At 41.1% G+C, this 18,161-nt stretch overlaps 1 protein-coding gene across 1 annotated transcript in view; it reads left to right on the top strand.

Moving 5' to 3' along the window:
• LOC135084050 (talin-1-like) overlaps positions 1-17,959 on the top strand; it is a 78,573-nt gene extending 60,614 nt beyond the window's left edge. Inside the window, exons 54-71 of the mRNA XM_063978793.1 lie at positions 126-255; positions 843-967; positions 3,600-3,762; positions 7,524-7,616; positions 8,163-8,237; positions 9,248-9,516; positions 9,759-9,862; positions 10,965-11,077; positions 11,598-11,723; positions 12,263-12,442; positions 12,505-12,588; positions 13,449-13,594; positions 14,900-15,037; positions 15,696-15,747; positions 15,898-15,935; positions 16,208-16,310; positions 17,036-17,145; positions 17,809-17,959. Of these exons, the coding sequence (XP_063834863.1) occupies positions 126-255; positions 843-967; positions 3,600-3,762; positions 7,524-7,616; positions 8,163-8,237; positions 9,248-9,516; positions 9,759-9,862; positions 10,965-11,077; positions 11,598-11,723; positions 12,263-12,442; positions 12,505-12,588; positions 13,449-13,594; positions 14,900-15,037; positions 15,696-15,747; positions 15,898-15,935; positions 16,208-16,310; positions 17,036-17,145; positions 17,809-17,959 (2,200 nt within the window). The remainder of the gene's footprint in view (positions 1-125; positions 256-842; positions 968-3,599; positions 3,763-7,523; positions 7,617-8,162; positions 8,238-9,247; positions 9,517-9,758; positions 9,863-10,964; positions 11,078-11,597; positions 11,724-12,262; positions 12,443-12,504; positions 12,589-13,448; positions 13,595-14,899; positions 15,038-15,695; positions 15,748-15,897; positions 15,936-16,207; positions 16,311-17,035; positions 17,146-17,808) is intronic.
• The last annotated feature ends 202 nt before the right edge of the window (positions 17,960-18,161 follow it).

Genomic DNA, 18,161 nt, shown 5'->3' with positions numbered 1-18,161 from the left:
AAATATTTGCGCAGAGCCTTATGTTGAACTAGTTTTTATCCACAGCTTCACTCAGATGAATTTCAGTCTACCACAGGTGGTTTCTTTCACGTTATTAATAATATCATGTATATCAAATATTCCAGGAGCAAGGAGCACCTTCGCAAGGTGCTAGGTTTGCTGAAGGCGCTGACGATGACCACCAGCCGCCACGTGGCTACCTGGCAGCCGCTCGGGCAGCCCGAGGCCGCTGACGTCACCGGCCAGATACTGCAGGTCAGTTGATTAGTGTCCAAGCTAATATTTGCACGGATGCACGAAGCTGATGACCGCTCCAAGCGTCCAAATCGGGATATTCAATGTTATGTTAACGAATGGTGTTCCTGAAACTGACAAAATGAATTCAAAGAAATAACCAATTAGTTTTAAACCAAAATATCACTTTCATATGTTTTGTAAAGTTTGTGAAAAGTCGAAATCCCTGTCGCCAAGTTATGATAAAACTCGTGGAACAAGATTTGTAGCATAAAATGTCAGCTATCTACCTAATCCATAAGGGCTACCTTTTCTTTTTTTATATTTACTATATTTGACTTTCATAAGTGCCACTTGTGGTCTAAACTGAACAAATATTTTTGATTTTGATTTGATTTTGAATCCTGTGTTTTGCAAATAACCCTGTATTAAGATGAAGACAAATGTATTGGTAACAATAGTCCAACAATTGGGATGATGACTGGGTAATGAAATCGAAGTTCTATTTAGTCCGTCAGACAGATAATAAAATAATATTGGACACGTATTTTTTCCTATTTCACTTCAACTTGTTCACGTTTATGCTCAAAGATATTTCCTTTCGTCAGGAGTTGGACAGCCACCACAGCCGTGTGAGCGCGACCAAAGGAAAGCCGCCTCGCTCGGCGCTCGCAGACCTCGACATGAACCAGCTTCTGTACCCGCCCACCATCAAGGTCGAAGGGGACCAGAAGTAAGTCACCTTTAAAGCATTATACATATACAACGTGTCCCAAAATTCAACGATAAGCTGGCGCCGTAGGATGGACATGGTCATGATTGTGTAAAATCTGCTAGGATTCTGGGGTTTTAAGAGTTGGGGTGGACAGCAATACTACTTAGGTTGCCGATACAAACAAAAAAACAGAAATATTTGAAAAATTGTGGTAGTGGTAATTTAAAATATCATAAGGGGTGTCAATTTTCGAAGAGTTTCAATTTTTTTTTGTGTAACTTAAAAAATAACTAAGATATTTTTTTTTTCTTATTTTTCCTAAAGTAGTCATGACTATGTTCACCCTACGGCGCCGGCTTATCGTTGAATTTTGGGACATGTTGTATAAAAGGTCTTAAGCTGTAAAGACAGACAGGGAAAAGTAAAACTTAATAATACTTTCTGATATTTTAATTCAAGTTCATAATCAAATATTTTACCAAAAAGAGTGAGTGAGATTAGGAAATACAAATGATGTTACTTGACATCTTCATGTAACCTCATGTGTGAGGTTACATGAAGATGTGAATCCTGCAAGCCTGTTTCGTGAAAGTCAAATATTTTGTATTTTGAAATAGGAACCATATATGTAGGAATTGAAATTCAGGTTGTATTTCTTCAGCTTTATTTGTATTTTCTCCAGGATAAAAACCACAAAAAATAGGAAAGTCTTAACCGTCTTAATCCCAATCGTTTTCTGTTTGAAAAATCCCGTCGTTCTTACTTCCTCACTCATTCGTTCCCTCTCACTCACTCCCTTGCGTTCCTTTTCACACTCCCACATACAGGGTGTTTCTTGTAAGGTGTCAAGCCGAAGGCAGGTGATAGGTGAGGACTAGACCTATCGATTTCACCCCCATGTATGTTCTACGATTTTTCATAGTTTAGAAGTTATCGTTAATTTTGTGATTTTTTCAAATTGTATGACCCAGTAGGCTTTAAATTTTTTTATCTTTTTTTTGGGTCGACTTTTCTCAGATTTCTTTTTTTTGACAGATTCCCTATTAATTGCAGATTTTTGAAAAAAATAATCAACTTCCTATCTTTGATGCAAGATACAAAACTTTTGCTAGAAACATAAAAAATATGCTTTTAGCGGAACATTCTAAAATTTTCAACTTAAAAGTTAAAAAAAAAAAGAAATTCCATAGGTCCAAAGTAATTTTAAAAACTGCGCAGTTTTCTGAACTTTCATAATAACACAAAAAAACATGTACTTAATAGGCCATTATTTTCTGTAATCGCTCCACTAAAGTGGTAAGTCGGAGATTCCGTTACATGTTTTTGACTTTCTTAGGACTAACTAATGTTTGCAATTCTCTATGTTTACGTTACGTAGAACATTTAAAGACAATAACTGAACAGAACATTTTTTTATCAACAACGAGGAATCTCTTGCCCTTCATCTGACCTGATGGAAACTGATGGATGATCAGCGAGCTTCACCCGGAATCCTAAACCACAGAGGAATTGGCTGTCCTAAATAGGTAGTCTTACCACTAGACCACAGTGGTGATTGTTACTTTACGATTAAATTTGATATACCTACCTATTAGAGTGTGAAAGGAAAGAGAAAGTGTGTGTGTGTGTGTGTGTGTGTGTGTGTGTGTGTGTGTGTGTGTGTGTGTGCGCGCGCGCGTGTGTGTGTGTGTGTGTGTGTGTGTGTGTGTGCGCGCGTGCGCGTGTGTGTGTATGCGTGTGTGTGTGTGTGTGTCTGTGTAAGAGAGAGAGAGAGCACAAAAGTGTGTAATGATTTAATTTAAAGTAAATGTTCAAAATGTCCGTCGCTGACCTGAATGCACATTCGACAACGACGTAAAACAATTATTCGTACAAATGCTTCTTGCATTCTAATATGGTTTATCATTAAAATTTTCATATTCCCTTTTGTATACCACATGAAGAGCAAGAGCTTCCACGTTGTGGATAAAAAAAATCTTTTCAGTTATTGTCTTCAAATGTGTTCTACATAACGTAAACTTAGGGGATTGCAAATATTACTTAGTCCTAAGAAAGTCAAAAACATGTAACGGAATCTCCGACTTACCACTATGTTTTTTGGTGTTATTATGAAAGTTTAGAAAACTGCGCAGTTTTTAAAATTATTTTGGACCTATGGAAATTCTTTTTTTTTCTCATACATTTCAATTGAAAATTTTAGAATGTTCTGCTAAAAGCATATTTTTTATGTTTCTAGCAAAAATTTTGTATCTTGCATCAAAGATAGGAAGGTGATTATTTTTTTCAAATATCTGCAACTAATAGGAAATCTGTCAAAAAAAAGAAATCTGAGAAAAGTCAACCCAAAAAAAAGATAAAAAAAACATTAAGCCACTAGGTCATGAAATTTGAAAAAATCACAAAATTAACGATAACTTCTAAACTACGAAAAATCGTAGAACATACATGGGGGTGAAATCGATAGGTCTAGTCCTCACCTATCACCTGCCTTCGGCTTGACACCTTACAAGAAACACCCTGTATATAAGGAAATTAGCATTCATTTTAAATAATTCGGCAATCATTTTATTGGAGAATTTGCCGTGAAAATATGGCCAGTCCTCGACAGATATATTAGTCCATAGTACAGATCAATTTGTGTGAATTCCAGGCAAATATCGGACAAGCTGCAGCAAGCGGCGTCCAAGCTGTCCACCGCTACAAGCACCATAATGCAGAGCGCACACAAGCCGGAGTCGCTGTCTCGAAGTGCGCACGCCGCCGCCGCCGCCGCCGCCGGACTTGCGGCACATGCCAGGGCTCTAAGGACTAACGTGAGTACCTATTTTTGTTACTGTTATAGAATATAATAGTTTTTTATTTGAAAGAAAGACATACAAGCAGAAAAGACATAGGTACATAATGAAAGAGATACACAAATGGACAGATAGCTGCTTGTGCCCCTCTGACAAAATCAGCATACATCAAGACCGCGCCATGGCTTGTCTCGAAACTGATTTTCAGCGTTACTGTTAGGAAGCTCTTGTTGGCAGCGAGACTCGGGGGCTAGTAAGAAAGATTCCACAGGGCGTTGACTTTGCACTGCGTAGTCGCAACACTTGCGCAAAGGCACTAAGAGACAGTTGTTAATAGCCCAGTGGTTAAATTAGTTGAACTCCCAAGCCAAAGGGACAGGGTTTGATTCCGAGTGAGGTTTTATTTATTTACTAGCTTTTGCCCGCGGCTTTACCCGCGTGTGCTGCGTTGCGACGATCGAGAGAGAACGCAGCTGCGACGCAGAGAGCTATCAGTTCAAAGACACCTCGCTGCGCATGCCCGGACTCTAAGGACTAACTTGAGTGATCTTTAGCTGCTAAGAAACGCTTTTTACCAACGAGACACATTGGCCAGTAATAGATGCCACATTGGCGTTGACGTTACAAGGAGACAGAATAATGACGCGTGTTGCGTTGCGACAACGGAACCATTCATCAATGCTATGGTGATGCGACAACTCACGGAACGTGCCGTGTGGTATATCTCTAATGCAAGCGGCGTCCAAGCTACAAGTACCATAATGCAGAGCGCACACAAGCCGGAATCACTATCTCAAAGCGCGCACGCCGCCGCCGCCGCCGGACTTGCGGCACATGCCAGGGCTCTAAGGACTAACGTAAGAGTTCAAAATCGCTTGTTCCCTGGGAGACGCACTGTACAAACTCACGCAAGATGCACAAAGAAACAGGAAAGTGAGGCGTGTTGCGTTTCTCTAATGTAAACGGCGGCCAAGTTCGAGCATTATAATAATGCAGAATTCGCTCTTAGGAAGCTCTTGCTTCCGGCGAGACACACTGACTATTAAGAAAAATGCCACACAGGCGTTTTCTTTGCGCTACGTAGTCGCACCGTGCGCGCGACACTCAAAGACACAGGTAAATAAGGCGTGTTGCGTTGCGAAAACTTAACCATTCAATTAACGCTGTGACTTTGGAGTAAGCTGCGTTGTGATGCGACAACTCACCGCTGGTGTGGCACTCAATGCGTTGCGTCGAAGCAACGTGCCGTGTGTCATCTCTAATGTGAGTACCTACGTAGCTGCTAAGGAATGTCTGTTCTCAATGAGATACATAGGTGTTGACGTTGGACTGCGTCGTCGCGAGGAAATACGAGAGTAGCGACGAATACGCGCTGCGACGAAAGAGAACCAATGTGTGTGTTCAGAGGCGCTTATTCCCTGCGAGACACCAGTAAAGGAGTAAGTGATGTAGCTGCTTGGGAGTGCATGTTCCTAACGAGACTCACCACTAAGCCTATGCGCAGACCATTGATTTTTCGTCGGCCGATTGTTTAGTCGAGCAGTTCAGTATGGGCATGTATGGAAGTGCGCACATTACACCGATTCGATTTGGCCGATTCTTCATACAAATTAAAATCGGGCCCAACTATCGGCCAACTAAAAATCGGTGGTCTGCACCTAGGCTTACTTTACTTTTGTGACAGCAAACAATCCGTTGTCATGACAATTACAGATTACTTCAACGCTATTATTATTTGTTATTTAAAAAAAAATTAATACGACATTTAATTAAAACAAAATGTAACAATTGGACCAGAATGGTGCACTAATAGTTACATTTAATAACAATGTATGCCACAATAAATGAATCTATATCTAAAACTTATCCGACGATTGAAAACTACACATTCGTTTCGTAAGCAACGGGTATCACGATGGCGCGCTCCATGTTCATAGTTCCGCTGATCATAACAAGATGGCGCTGTGCGCAGTTAGCTCGCGATATTAGAGTTTTTTTTCCTAAAAAGACGTCTCCCAGACCCAGCTCAGTCTACATTGAAATTTACAAGTTTGGAATTCAGAGAATAATTTTTGAAGCTTTATAACAAAGCGCGGATGCTCAGATGTTAGGAAATCGGTCTATATTAAGGCTGGGTTGCACCATCTTACTTAAACTTTGACAAACGTCAAAAATCTGTCAAACTCCATACAAAACCACCGGTTATCGTTATAGTTACTGTCAAAGTAAGATGGTGCAACCCACCCTAAGGCTGATTTACTCGTAGTAGGTATTAATTAAATAACTTCGTTTTATGTGATCAAATTGCGTTGTATCTATGTCCAAACGTCAAGCTCTTGTCTACTATCCTTTTGCCTCTTATGTTTTTTAATTTTTTTTTGTTTATATTTCTATGTTTGTAAAGCATGTAAAAACGAGGCAATAAAGCATTGTCTTATCTAATCTTACTATGAAACTGCTTGTAAAAAGTGACAAGCCCCGCCCACCAACTTACCCGAAAAATTTAGTTACCTATAGCCTGACCAGGAACATAAAAACCCTCGCCATGTTGCGGAAAACTAATGGTACTAATTTCTTTTAATGGCAACAGTAACTGAAAACTTCATTGTCATGTCACCTTGCATGTCAGTCTATTGCTGTCAAAGTGTAAACAAACTTTATTTTAAATGTGCGCAATTGATTTTGTGAATTAAATTGCTAAAATCTTTTTATAGTCGTGAAAGAAAAGTGGTTTACAATGTGTTAAAGTGTTTGTCGAAGAGAAATACTAAGGGTTCGGACAATATTTTCATTGAATAATGTTTCCGACAAAGGTTGTCAAATTGACTGACATGTTTATCGCATAGTACAGTCCACTATGAAAATTAGCTGTGGTTTGTTTCAACTACCTATTTTAAATTTTTTGTCACTTTCTAAGTGTTGAATTTTATGGAATTGGGAAAGAAGTACCGAGTTTGAAGCGTTCATAAGCAAACATTGCAGTTGAATATTCAAGTTCTGAATTTGATTATTGATGAATAATAAAATAAATCCTACTAGCTCGATTGATGGTTTCATTTAATTTATTTAAACCAGGTTACCTTTAATAATATTTTTTCCTTAATTTATGAAAATATCAAATTAGCCCGTAATCCTGAATCCTGATACATAAAGTTAGCCTATTAATTAACATAGGTACGACTGTACTCAGTGTTGCACTATCAAATGCAATTGACGCGCCTCTATGCCAGGGTTTTTATGTTCCTGGTCAGGCTATACTTATAGGTACGTGTAAATCGGCCTTTAGTGTTGCGGAACTGTCGAATGCCACAGATAGTTTCGTTACTTTCTTTCATATTATTATTTTTCTATCGATACTTGACCTCATATACTGCGTTTCAAAAATCGACTTTAAAAATTAAACTCCAAAAAGTACACTTAAAAGCAGAAAAATAATTAAATTATTTAATTAATTAGGACAATTATATGACCATCTTACTAATATTATAAATGCGAAAGTTTGTATGGATGTCTGGGTGTTTGTTACTTTTTCACGCAAAAAGTACTGAACGGATTTTTATGAAACTTTACAGTATTATTGTTTATAACCCAGAATAACATATAGGCTAGATTATGACGATCTGTGACAAACTAAATTTCACGCGGGTGAAGCCGCGGGCAAAAGCTAGTAATTGATATTCTCGGAGTCGGTGCCAGTCTGCCAAATGGCAAGCTCAAGAAACGTACTAAATTCCCACCTTAGGCACTCGATTTTTTAAGTTATTTTAAAAATGTTTTAGGATGTGTCCCAAACCCAGAAGATCGACGAGGCCACGAAGGAAATGTCACTACAGACCTACAACGTGCTCAAGACAGCCGATATGCTGAGCCAGGTCTGTTTGTTTTTAAAGACTGTAAACCCTTTGAAAAGGAGGCTGACAATAGTGACTGAGTTTCTTGCGCTGCTTCTTCTCAGCACTGGCCCATTTATTGTTCCGAAGCAGTGGTAGGGTTAATATTGGGACGTGTAAAAGTGCATTTTAAAAGCCTATTTGCAAAAATAAATGAGCTTTATGAGTTTTTATGAGTTTTTTTCAAAAAATAAACAGTACAATTTTGACCTAAATATTTGTAACCGCCTCTGTAATTCCTACAGCATTAAAAAGTCATAAAACTTATTTTTGCAAGTAGGCTTTTAAAAAGCACATTTACACGCCCAGTATTAACCATACAACTGCTTCGGGACAATAAATGGGCCCTGAGAAGAAGCAGCGCAAGAAACTCAGTCACTATTGTCTATTTATTTATTTTTTTGGGAAACATAACAGTTATAATATAATTGAACTTTGTCATTAATTGTCAGCCTCTTTCTTAAGGATTTGAATATACATACCTAGTTATAAATATTTACAAAGATTATTGATTTGATTCATCATCAGGAACCAAACAACATTGCAAGGAGAAGGAAACTACTGGACGCGTGCAGACAATTGAATGACGCTATCAATCAGTTGGTGAGTCGATAATCTTTACACATGCAACTTACAACTTGTTTTTTCTACTCCTGTATTTGTTTCACTCTTTTAAACTTTTTTTTAAGATTATTAACAATTTGTATTGCCCAAATTACTAATAGTCCCATTAGCCCCTCGTGTTAAGCTAAATAAGCTTGTGTTACGAGTGGGCTCACCACAATAGTCGAGCGGAGGTGGGATTCGAACTCGCGTTCGTCGGATCGCGAGTCGGCCACTCCGACCCCTTCACCGTTCGGCTATCGTGGCTGTGTCATGTGTTTTGAAAATGAATCTTCTCTTTTTTTATAATAAACTAGCGGCCGCCCGCGACTTCGTACGCGTGGATCCCGTTTTACCCCCTTCATCTATCTTACGCGGTTTAGATTTTTTCATACAAATGTTTTTTCCCGCTAACTCCCGTTCCCGTGGGAATTTTGCAATTATCCTGTTGTAACTAAGCTTTAAGTTTACTAAGGTACCTGCATGCCAAATTTCAAGCGTCTAACTTAAGCGGTTTAGATTTTTCATACTAAAGGATTTTCCCGCTAATTCCCGTTCCCGTGGGAATTTCGGGAATTCCTTTCTTAGTGCACCTCTACGGTACCTAAGCTACATCCCTTCCAAATTTCAAGTGCCTACGTTTAGCCGTTTAGGCTGTGCGTTGATGTCAGTGAGTCAGTCAGTTTCTCCTTTTATACAGGGTGTTAGGTAAATGGGTATATGAGCCGACACTAACCCATGTTAACATGGGCATATAAATGGTATGGTGAAATCAGAAATTTGTTATTATCATTTTATTTTTTTTAATTTTCATACAAAATAAATTTTATAAAATCCGATTTGTATGAAAATTAAAATAATTAAAATGAAGATATCAATTTTCTGACTTCACCATACCATTTATATGCCCATGTTAACATGGGCTAGTGTCGGCTCATATACGCATTTACCTAACACCCTGTATATTTAGATAAAAATTGTCCTTAACAATAGTGTCTTATCCAATCCAGGTCCGAACAACGACTCAATCCAGCAGACTGCATCGGGAGTGCGGCGCGCTAACAAGAGGCTTGCAGTTGCAACAAGCATTGCTTGCCGCGCCGCTTCCAGCCGCTGCGCTGCGCTACGGAGACGCGATGGCCGCGCTGCAGAACCAGCGTGACGTCATCCGTGAGTGCCATGTCATATTGTTGAATGACGTCAAACAGACTGCGTCGCGAGTGCGGCGCGTTAACAAGAGGCTTGCAGGCTGCAAGTTGCAGCTGCTAAAACCTGGTCCGTGAGCACGTAGAATTTTGTCCGCGACAGCAATATAATTACGCGCGAGCGATAACCATGGGTAGCTTGGGGTCATTGGACAAAATTCTACGTGCTCACGGACCAGGCTTTACAAGCATTGCTTGCCGCTGCGCTGCGCTACGGAGACGCGATGGCCGCGCTGCAGAACCAGCGTGACGTCATCCGTGAGTATTACGTCATATGACTGTGGAATGACGTCAGGTAGTGTGGCGCCCTAACAAGGAGCCTGCAGCTGCTACAAGCCTTGCTTGCCGCGCCGCTTCCAACCGCTGCGCTGCGCTACGGAGACGCGATGGCCGCGCTGCAGAACCAGCGTGACGTCATCCGTGAGTATTACGTCACACGACTGCGGAATGACGTCAGACAGACTGCATCGCGAGTGTGGCGCGTTAAAAAGAAACTTGCAGCTGCAACAAGCATTGCTTGCCGCTGCGTTGCGCTACGGAGACGCGATGGTCGCGCTGCAGAACCAGCGTGACGTCATTCGTGAGTGCTTCATTCGACTGTGGAATGACGTCGATATTCCCGTTTCAATCTAATGTGGATTTCCACACGACCAAATCCTCCATTTGTAGAGGGTTGTGTTCCTACAGTGAAGACAAAAGGCGCCTGAGAAAGCGCTGCAGTGACGTGAGAAAGCGCTGCAGTGACGTCACTGTCAGAAATTTTTCATACAGTTTCTAGAAGTGCAGTTGCAACGCTACTATCAGTGACACCGTGACAAAGACGTTCTGCCACCGCGTCACAGTGGCGCCACTACAGCACTTCTCCAATTTGTATGCGTTATACAAACATGACTTCCTTCCCTACCACTCTTTGTTCCTCCGCTTTATCGTAAAAAATATACAGGCAACTCATTTATTTTTCGTTCCACTAACACTTACAATAAGGAATACACCAATATAGATACACTTAATATATCCATACACAAATTGAAATTTACTCTAGTGCAAAGTTTTGATAGCACATAAATACTTTTGTTTTGCAAACATATAATTTGAATTTGTATGTAATACATAATTAAGGATTTTTATTTAATTGGTAAATGTGGGTACCTGCTTAAATTCACCCCATTTATATTAATGTTGTTTTATTCTTCTGTTCTCTTGTTTCTAAAGCCTGGTCCGTGAGCACGTAGAATCCCGTCCAATGACCCCAAGCTACCCATCCTTATCGCTCGCGCGTAATTATGTTGCTGTCGCGACTGTGCGACGGGCGCCCGCAGTGAGTGTGCGAGCGCGACAGCAACATAATTACGCGCGAGCGATAAGGATGGGTAGCTTGGGGTCATTGGACAAAATTCTACGTGCTCACAGACCAGACTATACCACGCGTCACAGTGGCGCCACTACAGCACTCCTCCAATTTGTATGCGTTATACAAACATGACTGTTAATGATTAATTTAATTCTTAACTGTAACCCGCAGAGAAGCTGAGCAACGACGAGGCGATGTCGCGCGAGGAGTTCGCTCGTACTCTGAGCTACGTGAGCTCGGCCGTCTGCAACTCCACCGAGTACGCAGCGCAGTGCGCTTACTTGGTGAGTCCCAGGAATAAACACAAAATTACTACTGCATGTGATATCTAAATATCAATCTATCAACGCACAGCCCAAACCACTGGACGGATCGGGCTGAAATTTGGCATGCAGGTAGATGTTATGACCACCCCTAAAGGGGTAAAACGGGATCCACGCGTTCGAAATCGCGGGCCGCCGCTAGTTATTTGATATATTTATTTTGTATTTTACAAAAACCATGCTTTAACTCACCAGACTGACTTCCAGATATTATTTAAATTATTTTTCTGACAATTTGATATGTTTTCTTTCAATGCCTACAAACATCCGGAATCTGGCGGTCAATCTATTATACGGAATGTACCGGCTATTAATGACTGCTATTAATTCTTAGTACAATATGTACAAGCATTTATGTAATTTCAAAAAAGTATATTATAAGTATTATAACTGCTGTCTAGTACGCACAGCACAAGCTATGCTTATTATGACATTGTGTATAATATCCACAAATATTAATTTTCTTTATTGTTTTTTCCAGCTGGCCATCGCGGACCAAAACAAGGACGTCGCCACGGATGGGTTCATAGATGCCTCCAGGATCCGTAGCCTGTCCGAGGCCGTCCAGGACACCTGCCATCGCATGATCCGCACGGATGTCGAACAGGTATGCAGTTTGTAACCATCTTCATCGTTACGTCATTTATGCCCGTTTTCACCATTAATCCCTAATTTTTAAGTGACCCCTATGAAAACAAAATTCCTGTAAATGTATTACCATAGGGGCCACTTAAAATTAGGGATTGATGGTGAAAACGGGCATTACTTTCCATTGCAGGAGCACAACTCTTCTAATTCACCTAGCAGAGGCTTGGCACAGCCAAGGTTTGGCCTACTCTCTTCACGCTAACCAGATGGACAAATTTTAATTAGCACCCAATACAATAACTGTAATGTTAATAATTTTAGCAAACAACGGCATGCTTCCTGACCGGCAGCCTACATTGCAATTTCAACCATAGCGTTAGAACTATTCGGTATATTATTATTCGTCAGTCGTCACCTAAAAATCCCTTGCCGTGCTGTCCCGATAATATGCGCAATCCCTTAGATGCCACTATGTTTAGTTTGAAATTAACTGTTCCTGATTAGGTAGTTGATAGTTGTAAACCCAATTCACATTAACATTTTTCCTTAAATCTCCAGGCCAAAGCAGAAGAATTGGTCCTCAGCAAGCAAACTCAAGACTTGCAGCAAGCTGTATCCGAGGCCAAGGACCGAAGCAGGGAGGGCCCGCTAAAGGACCGCCTGGCCCACGCCGGGGCTTCCATCGACTCTGCTGCTATGGCGTTACATGCGGCGGTCAATCAGAAGACTCCTGAAAGGGTAAGTTGCATTAAGACAAAGGAACGCACCCAGAAAGCCCCGCTCAAGTGCCGCTAGGAAAGCCCTGCACAAGACCCACCGGGGCTTCCATTGATTCTGCTGCCAAAGCGTTACATGCGGTGGTCAATGAGAAGACGCCTGACAGGGTAAGTTGTGCTAAGACAAAGGAACGCACCAGGGAAGCCCCACTCAAGTGCCGCTAGGAAAGCCCTGCACAAGACCCACCGGGGCTTCCATTGATTCTGCTGCCAAAGCGTTACATGCGGTGGTCTATGAGAAGACTCCTGAAAGGGTAAGTTGTATTAAGATAAAGGAAAGCACCAGGGAAGCCCCGCTTAAGACCCGCCGGGTTTTCATCGACTCTGCCGTCAAGGCTTTACATGCGGTGGTCAATGACGACGCCTGACAGGGTAAGTCTTTATACTTTTCTTAAAGAATAGATTAAATTATGGTACCAAAAAGAATTCGATTTTAACTTTAATCATTCATCAACAGTGTTGCATCGTGACCAGTTGACAGTTGTTGGAATTAAAGATTATATTTATCTAGGTATCTATGCCTTTTCGTCACCTATCACTGCTTTGTACTGGAAGCATGTCAAACTTTTAACTTCGAACTCCTCTTATACTCTTCTGTGTAATTTCGTTGCGGGTTTAAAATAACAGTTTAACTTTTCCCTGAGAGAAACTTGGCCTTCACTGCTTGGTTAATTGGTTTATTGGCGTTCAAGCTGTAAATTTTTGGTCTTGATTAGGTTTTTAGTAAGCTGTATATCCTGACTACACAGGAGTTGCAGCGGTGGGAACGAGAGGTGGAAATAATACTCGATACTCAAATATGGAATAATAATAATAATAATAAATACACTTTATTGCACACCAAACAAATAACATAACAGAAAGAAAAGGAACACACAAGGTACAATTAGGCGGTCTTATCGCTATGAAGCAATCTCTTCCAGACAACCTATAATATATCTTCATTAACTTCTTGTCACTTTTTCCAGGCCAAACTGACCTCGTACACCATACGACTGCTGGATTGCGTGAAGGCGGTGGACGGCGCGGTGGAAAGCGCCTCGTTGGCGCCCGAGGTCAAAAACATCTCGGCTGACGCTAAGGCACGCAGCGACGATGTGCTGAAGAATACCAGGTAAATCTTATTTACCTAAACCCAAACCGTTCTTCTTCTTGTCGTGTCGACAACAAACCTACACTGTGTCAGCCCAAAACTCTGCTACAAGAGTGGCGATGTCAGTAGCTTTCATTAAAGTGCAGTTGTTTGGGCACGCAGGGCACGACATCATGTGCGTCATTGACTGGGGAACACAACCACACTTGCACTCCAAGTTTGAATCATCTAAGAAACATGAAAAGATTGTCTTTACTATGCGTCTGTTTTCTACGCAGCATGTTCACAGCAGTGCAAGCGAATGCACCACCAGGTCAATATGGAAATCATTAGAAGAGGCTTATGTTCAGCAGTGGACGTCCTTTGCCTGAAATTATGATGATGATGAAACCATTTTGGATACTTTAGACCTGGAATTGTGGTAAGATGGTATTAGATAAGATAGGATAAGACTTCGATCGGTATCAATCAAGATTCAGGTACTTCTAATGCGGGAGAAAAAGGATTCAAAAATCCCCGTGGATTGAAAGTGTCACCATGGCGCCAGCCAGCTCATGACTACCTAAAATGTCATTAGTTATAAATTTAATTATCTACAGCATTGACATACGTACAGGGTTTGGAATTTCCTTAAGCATAAACTATAGTCTGGTCCGTGAGCACGTAGAATTTTGTCCAATGACCCCAAGCTACCCATCCTTATTACTCGCGCGTAATTATGTTGCTGTCGCGCTCGCACACTCACTGCGGGCGCCCGTCGCACAGTCGCGATAGCAATATAATTACGCGCGAGCGATAAGGATGGGTTGCTAGGGGTCATTGGACAAAATTCTACGTGCTCGCAGACCGAGATTTAGTTTGTGTTAAGAAACGCCGTAGATAGTGATAGTTCCATATAAAAACCTGTATTTCAGCACCAAAGCAACGCTTTTTCGGATAAAACAGAGTACGTATTTATCACACGCTGTATAATTTTAAACTTTAGGTATACTAATACCGTAGTTGGACCAATCCTATTTTGTCGCCATAATTCGCTTCTCTCTTCACATTATCTGAGTAAATACAAATGAGTAAGGTCATCTTCATAGAAACGCCCGAGCGCGGTTTGTATGTGACCGCGCCAATACGTATGCGGCGCGCACGCACACACTGACAAAGTTTAGCGGGGATTAGCGGGGAGTTGCGCCGAATTTTGTCAGTGTGTGCGTGCGCGCCGCATACGTATTGGCGCGCTCACATACAAACCGCGCTCGGTGCGTTTCTATGAAGATGACCTAATCATTTGTATTTACTCTGACATTATCTTATGTGTACATTTCCCCGTAGGACCCTGAATAACAACATGGTGTCGCTGGTCCGCGAAGTGAGGGCCGGCGAGGACGATGACCCCATGACGTGGGTGACATTCGGCACCAGCAGGAAAGCCGTCCTGGACGCGTTTGAGGCTCTCTTCAACAGCGTCAAGTAAGGCTCAAGAAGACTAACAACCGTATTTACGATCATTACTATGAGGTCTCACAGTGCGCGTGGATGCACAGGGTCCCAAAAACCTGAGGTGGAATTGTGTAAAGCAATCGTAATCATTTGACAGTTCATAACGTACGATAAAGTCAGATAAACAAAGCGTGATGAAATGAATACGATTGCTTTACATAATTCCACCTCTGGTAGGGTAAAAAGATTATGAGCAAAATATTTGACGACTTGTAAGTACTATAATAATATAATAGTCTAGACAAATAAATATTTTTTGACTTTGACTTGTTCATAGACAGTACTTGATTGGTGGAGTGACACACACGAACCACTCACAGAGCTCTTTTCAACGTTGTACGTTCGACTTCGCAAAGCGTTGTTCCTTCACCTAAGCAATCATCGTTTCTGAATAAGGTGTAAGGTGTTGTGCATAGCACGTCATGACGTAACACGTTACGACGCGTTGTGATCATTATTTTACGTGATTTTGAGCATCATAGTTGCAGATAGTCAATCAACCTATGATGGTTTAAACATGTATCCCGTCTAACAATCGGAAAAATATAAAACAGTAAACTGAATTAAATGATAATCATATTTAATATTACTATTAGGTTTATAAAAACTTTTTTATTCTCATTTACAGAGAAAATGGCAAACGCGCTGGAGTCTTGGAATCGTCGCAATCCGATGACGAGGTAAATGTTTTGTTTAGATTATTTCTAGTAGTTTTACACATTGTCTCTGAAGTCTGTACTTTTCCTTAGCCGTCAATAAAGTTCATTTTCTCACACCATTTGTTACGAGCAAAATAAAACGTTGTCTTACAAAGTTGATTTTTTTTTCAGGAGGCGGACCAACCAAAAAAGAGTTATGTGCAAATACAGTACGTATAACATTTCAATCTATCCCCTTATTAATAAAACGTGACACCCGGGATGAACACTGGATTAAAATGACATTTCCATACTAAATAATAATTTAAACCAGAGTTTAACTAGGGTGTAACTTTTATTAATAAGGGGTTATAAGTTTAAGTGGTCACCGGATCCATCAACAACTGTTTTAAGATGCGTTGATCTGGTGATTGCCACCTGCTGCGTAGCAACATTAAAAAATGTAACAGAGAAACATTGCATTATTACAACTTGCTTTTAGATTGGACCTAGCGAACAAGTGGCTGGCGAGACCAACTGTGAAGCCAGACGTCAAGACTGCGGGCGAGGAGGCTTCCAAAAACATCATCAAGATTGGTGAACAGGTATGTGACGCTTAACGTTACGTTAATTTTTAGTTAGTTGAAAATTTTGCATAGTTAAAAAAAGGCTTTCAAAATCAAATACTTAGGATCTCGTTCATCATCTCGGAGTAGTGTCAAATAGGCTACTCGTTGCATAAAGTCACGAGTATAGATAACCCACGCTGAACCACCAAACTCAATGACAGGGGGGCGCTACCATCGTTCAACTATAAGGTTTCCAACATGGCAAAAATCGGAACCAGCGATCCGGTATTGACGGTGGCGCCCCGCTGTCAATGTCATGGATAGGACAGTTCAGTATTATTGGAACTATAGTAACGAAATTATGACACTGACAAGACTGACGCTAAAATTCTTCTTGCTACTTACTAAATAGTGTTGAGGACGTAGCACACTTATCAACCCGGAAAGGGATCGCAACCGTATCAACTCGAGACGGTCTTTGTATGAAACTCCATATTGCAACGCACACTTATCCGCACCGTAACGTAAACGCCTCGCTTCGCGGTTGACAGCGCGGGTAAGGCGATGACAGCTCGCCTCGCAAAGGGTGTTACGGAGTTGATCCATTTCCGAGTTGATAAGTCTGCTATGACCTTTACGCGTAGATCGTGAAATTGGTCCTTAGCAGTAATTAGGAAATTAAACAAAACATTTGAAAATTTAGGACAAAGAAGACGAAAAATTGAAAGAAAGATATTAAAATCATTTATAAAATGTTACAGTTGGCGGAAGACCTCAAGGATAACGAGAAGGAAGAAATGTTACAGCTCACTCAAGACAGTAAGGCGCTGTTGGTTGACTGCGCGAAGAAATACGACAATCAAAAGGCGCGGTATGTATTAACAGAGTAAATACAAATGAGTAGGTCATCTTCATAGAAACGCACGGAGCGCGGTTTGTATGTGAGCGCGCCAATACATATGCGGCGCGCACGCACACACTGCAACCCCCCGCTAAATTTTGTCAGTGTGTGCGTGCGCGCCGCATACGTATTGGCGCGCTCACATACAAACCGCGCCCGATCTGAAGCATGTCTGAAGTCTCGCTAACGTGTGACGTCTCAAAAACACTCCTGACGTGCCGCTTCCATACCTCAGGCACTGACTGACTGAGCACTAAATCTATAGTACTATTTAGTAGCTTACACGAGAAACATTTAAAATCTCAGTCTTATATTTATGCACATTTCTGCAAAGGTCCTATTCATATGATCATAGAATTTGATAAAGATATTGATTACTAGCTTTTTGTTTCAAAAATCGGGATAAAAACTATCCTATGTCCTTTTCCGGGACTCAAACTACCTCTATGCTAAATTTCATCAAGATCCGTTCAGTGGTTTAGGCGTGAAAGCGAGACAGACAGAGAGTTACTTTCGCATTTATAATATTAGTATAGATTGGTGAGTTCTTTTGCTAAGAGTACTACCCGAATTAACGTTAGTACACCATAAAGACTACCTATAACTACTTTTATTTCCATTTCTACCCTCCAGTGCGTTGATGGAGCGCCTCAAGGAATTGAAGAAGAGCATCGAGCGCGGCGTGGTCACGAGAATTGTCGAAGACTTCCTGGAAGGACACGAGCCTCTCGCGGATTTGGACATCCTCGCCGAAATCGAAAAAGGTAAATCCTTGACTCAATAGTGACTCAGTTTCTTGCGCTGCTTCTTCTCAGCACTGGCTCATTGTCCCGAAGCAGTGGTAGGGTTCATACTGGGACGTGTAAATGTACTTTATAAAAGCCTTTTTGCAAAAATATAATGAGTTTTATGATTTTTAATACACAATATTAAGGCGACTATAGATCACTGACATTGGAGGAGGCCTTTGGCCAGCAGTGGACGTC

The sequence above is a fragment of the Ostrinia nubilalis genome, chromosome 25, assembly GCF_963855985.1.
Source record: "Ostrinia nubilalis chromosome 25, ilOstNubi1.1, whole genome shotgun sequence".
NCBI lineage: Eukaryota > Metazoa > Arthropoda > Insecta > Lepidoptera > Crambidae > Ostrinia > Ostrinia nubilalis.
This window is presented reverse-complemented; position numbering and strand designations above follow the sequence as displayed.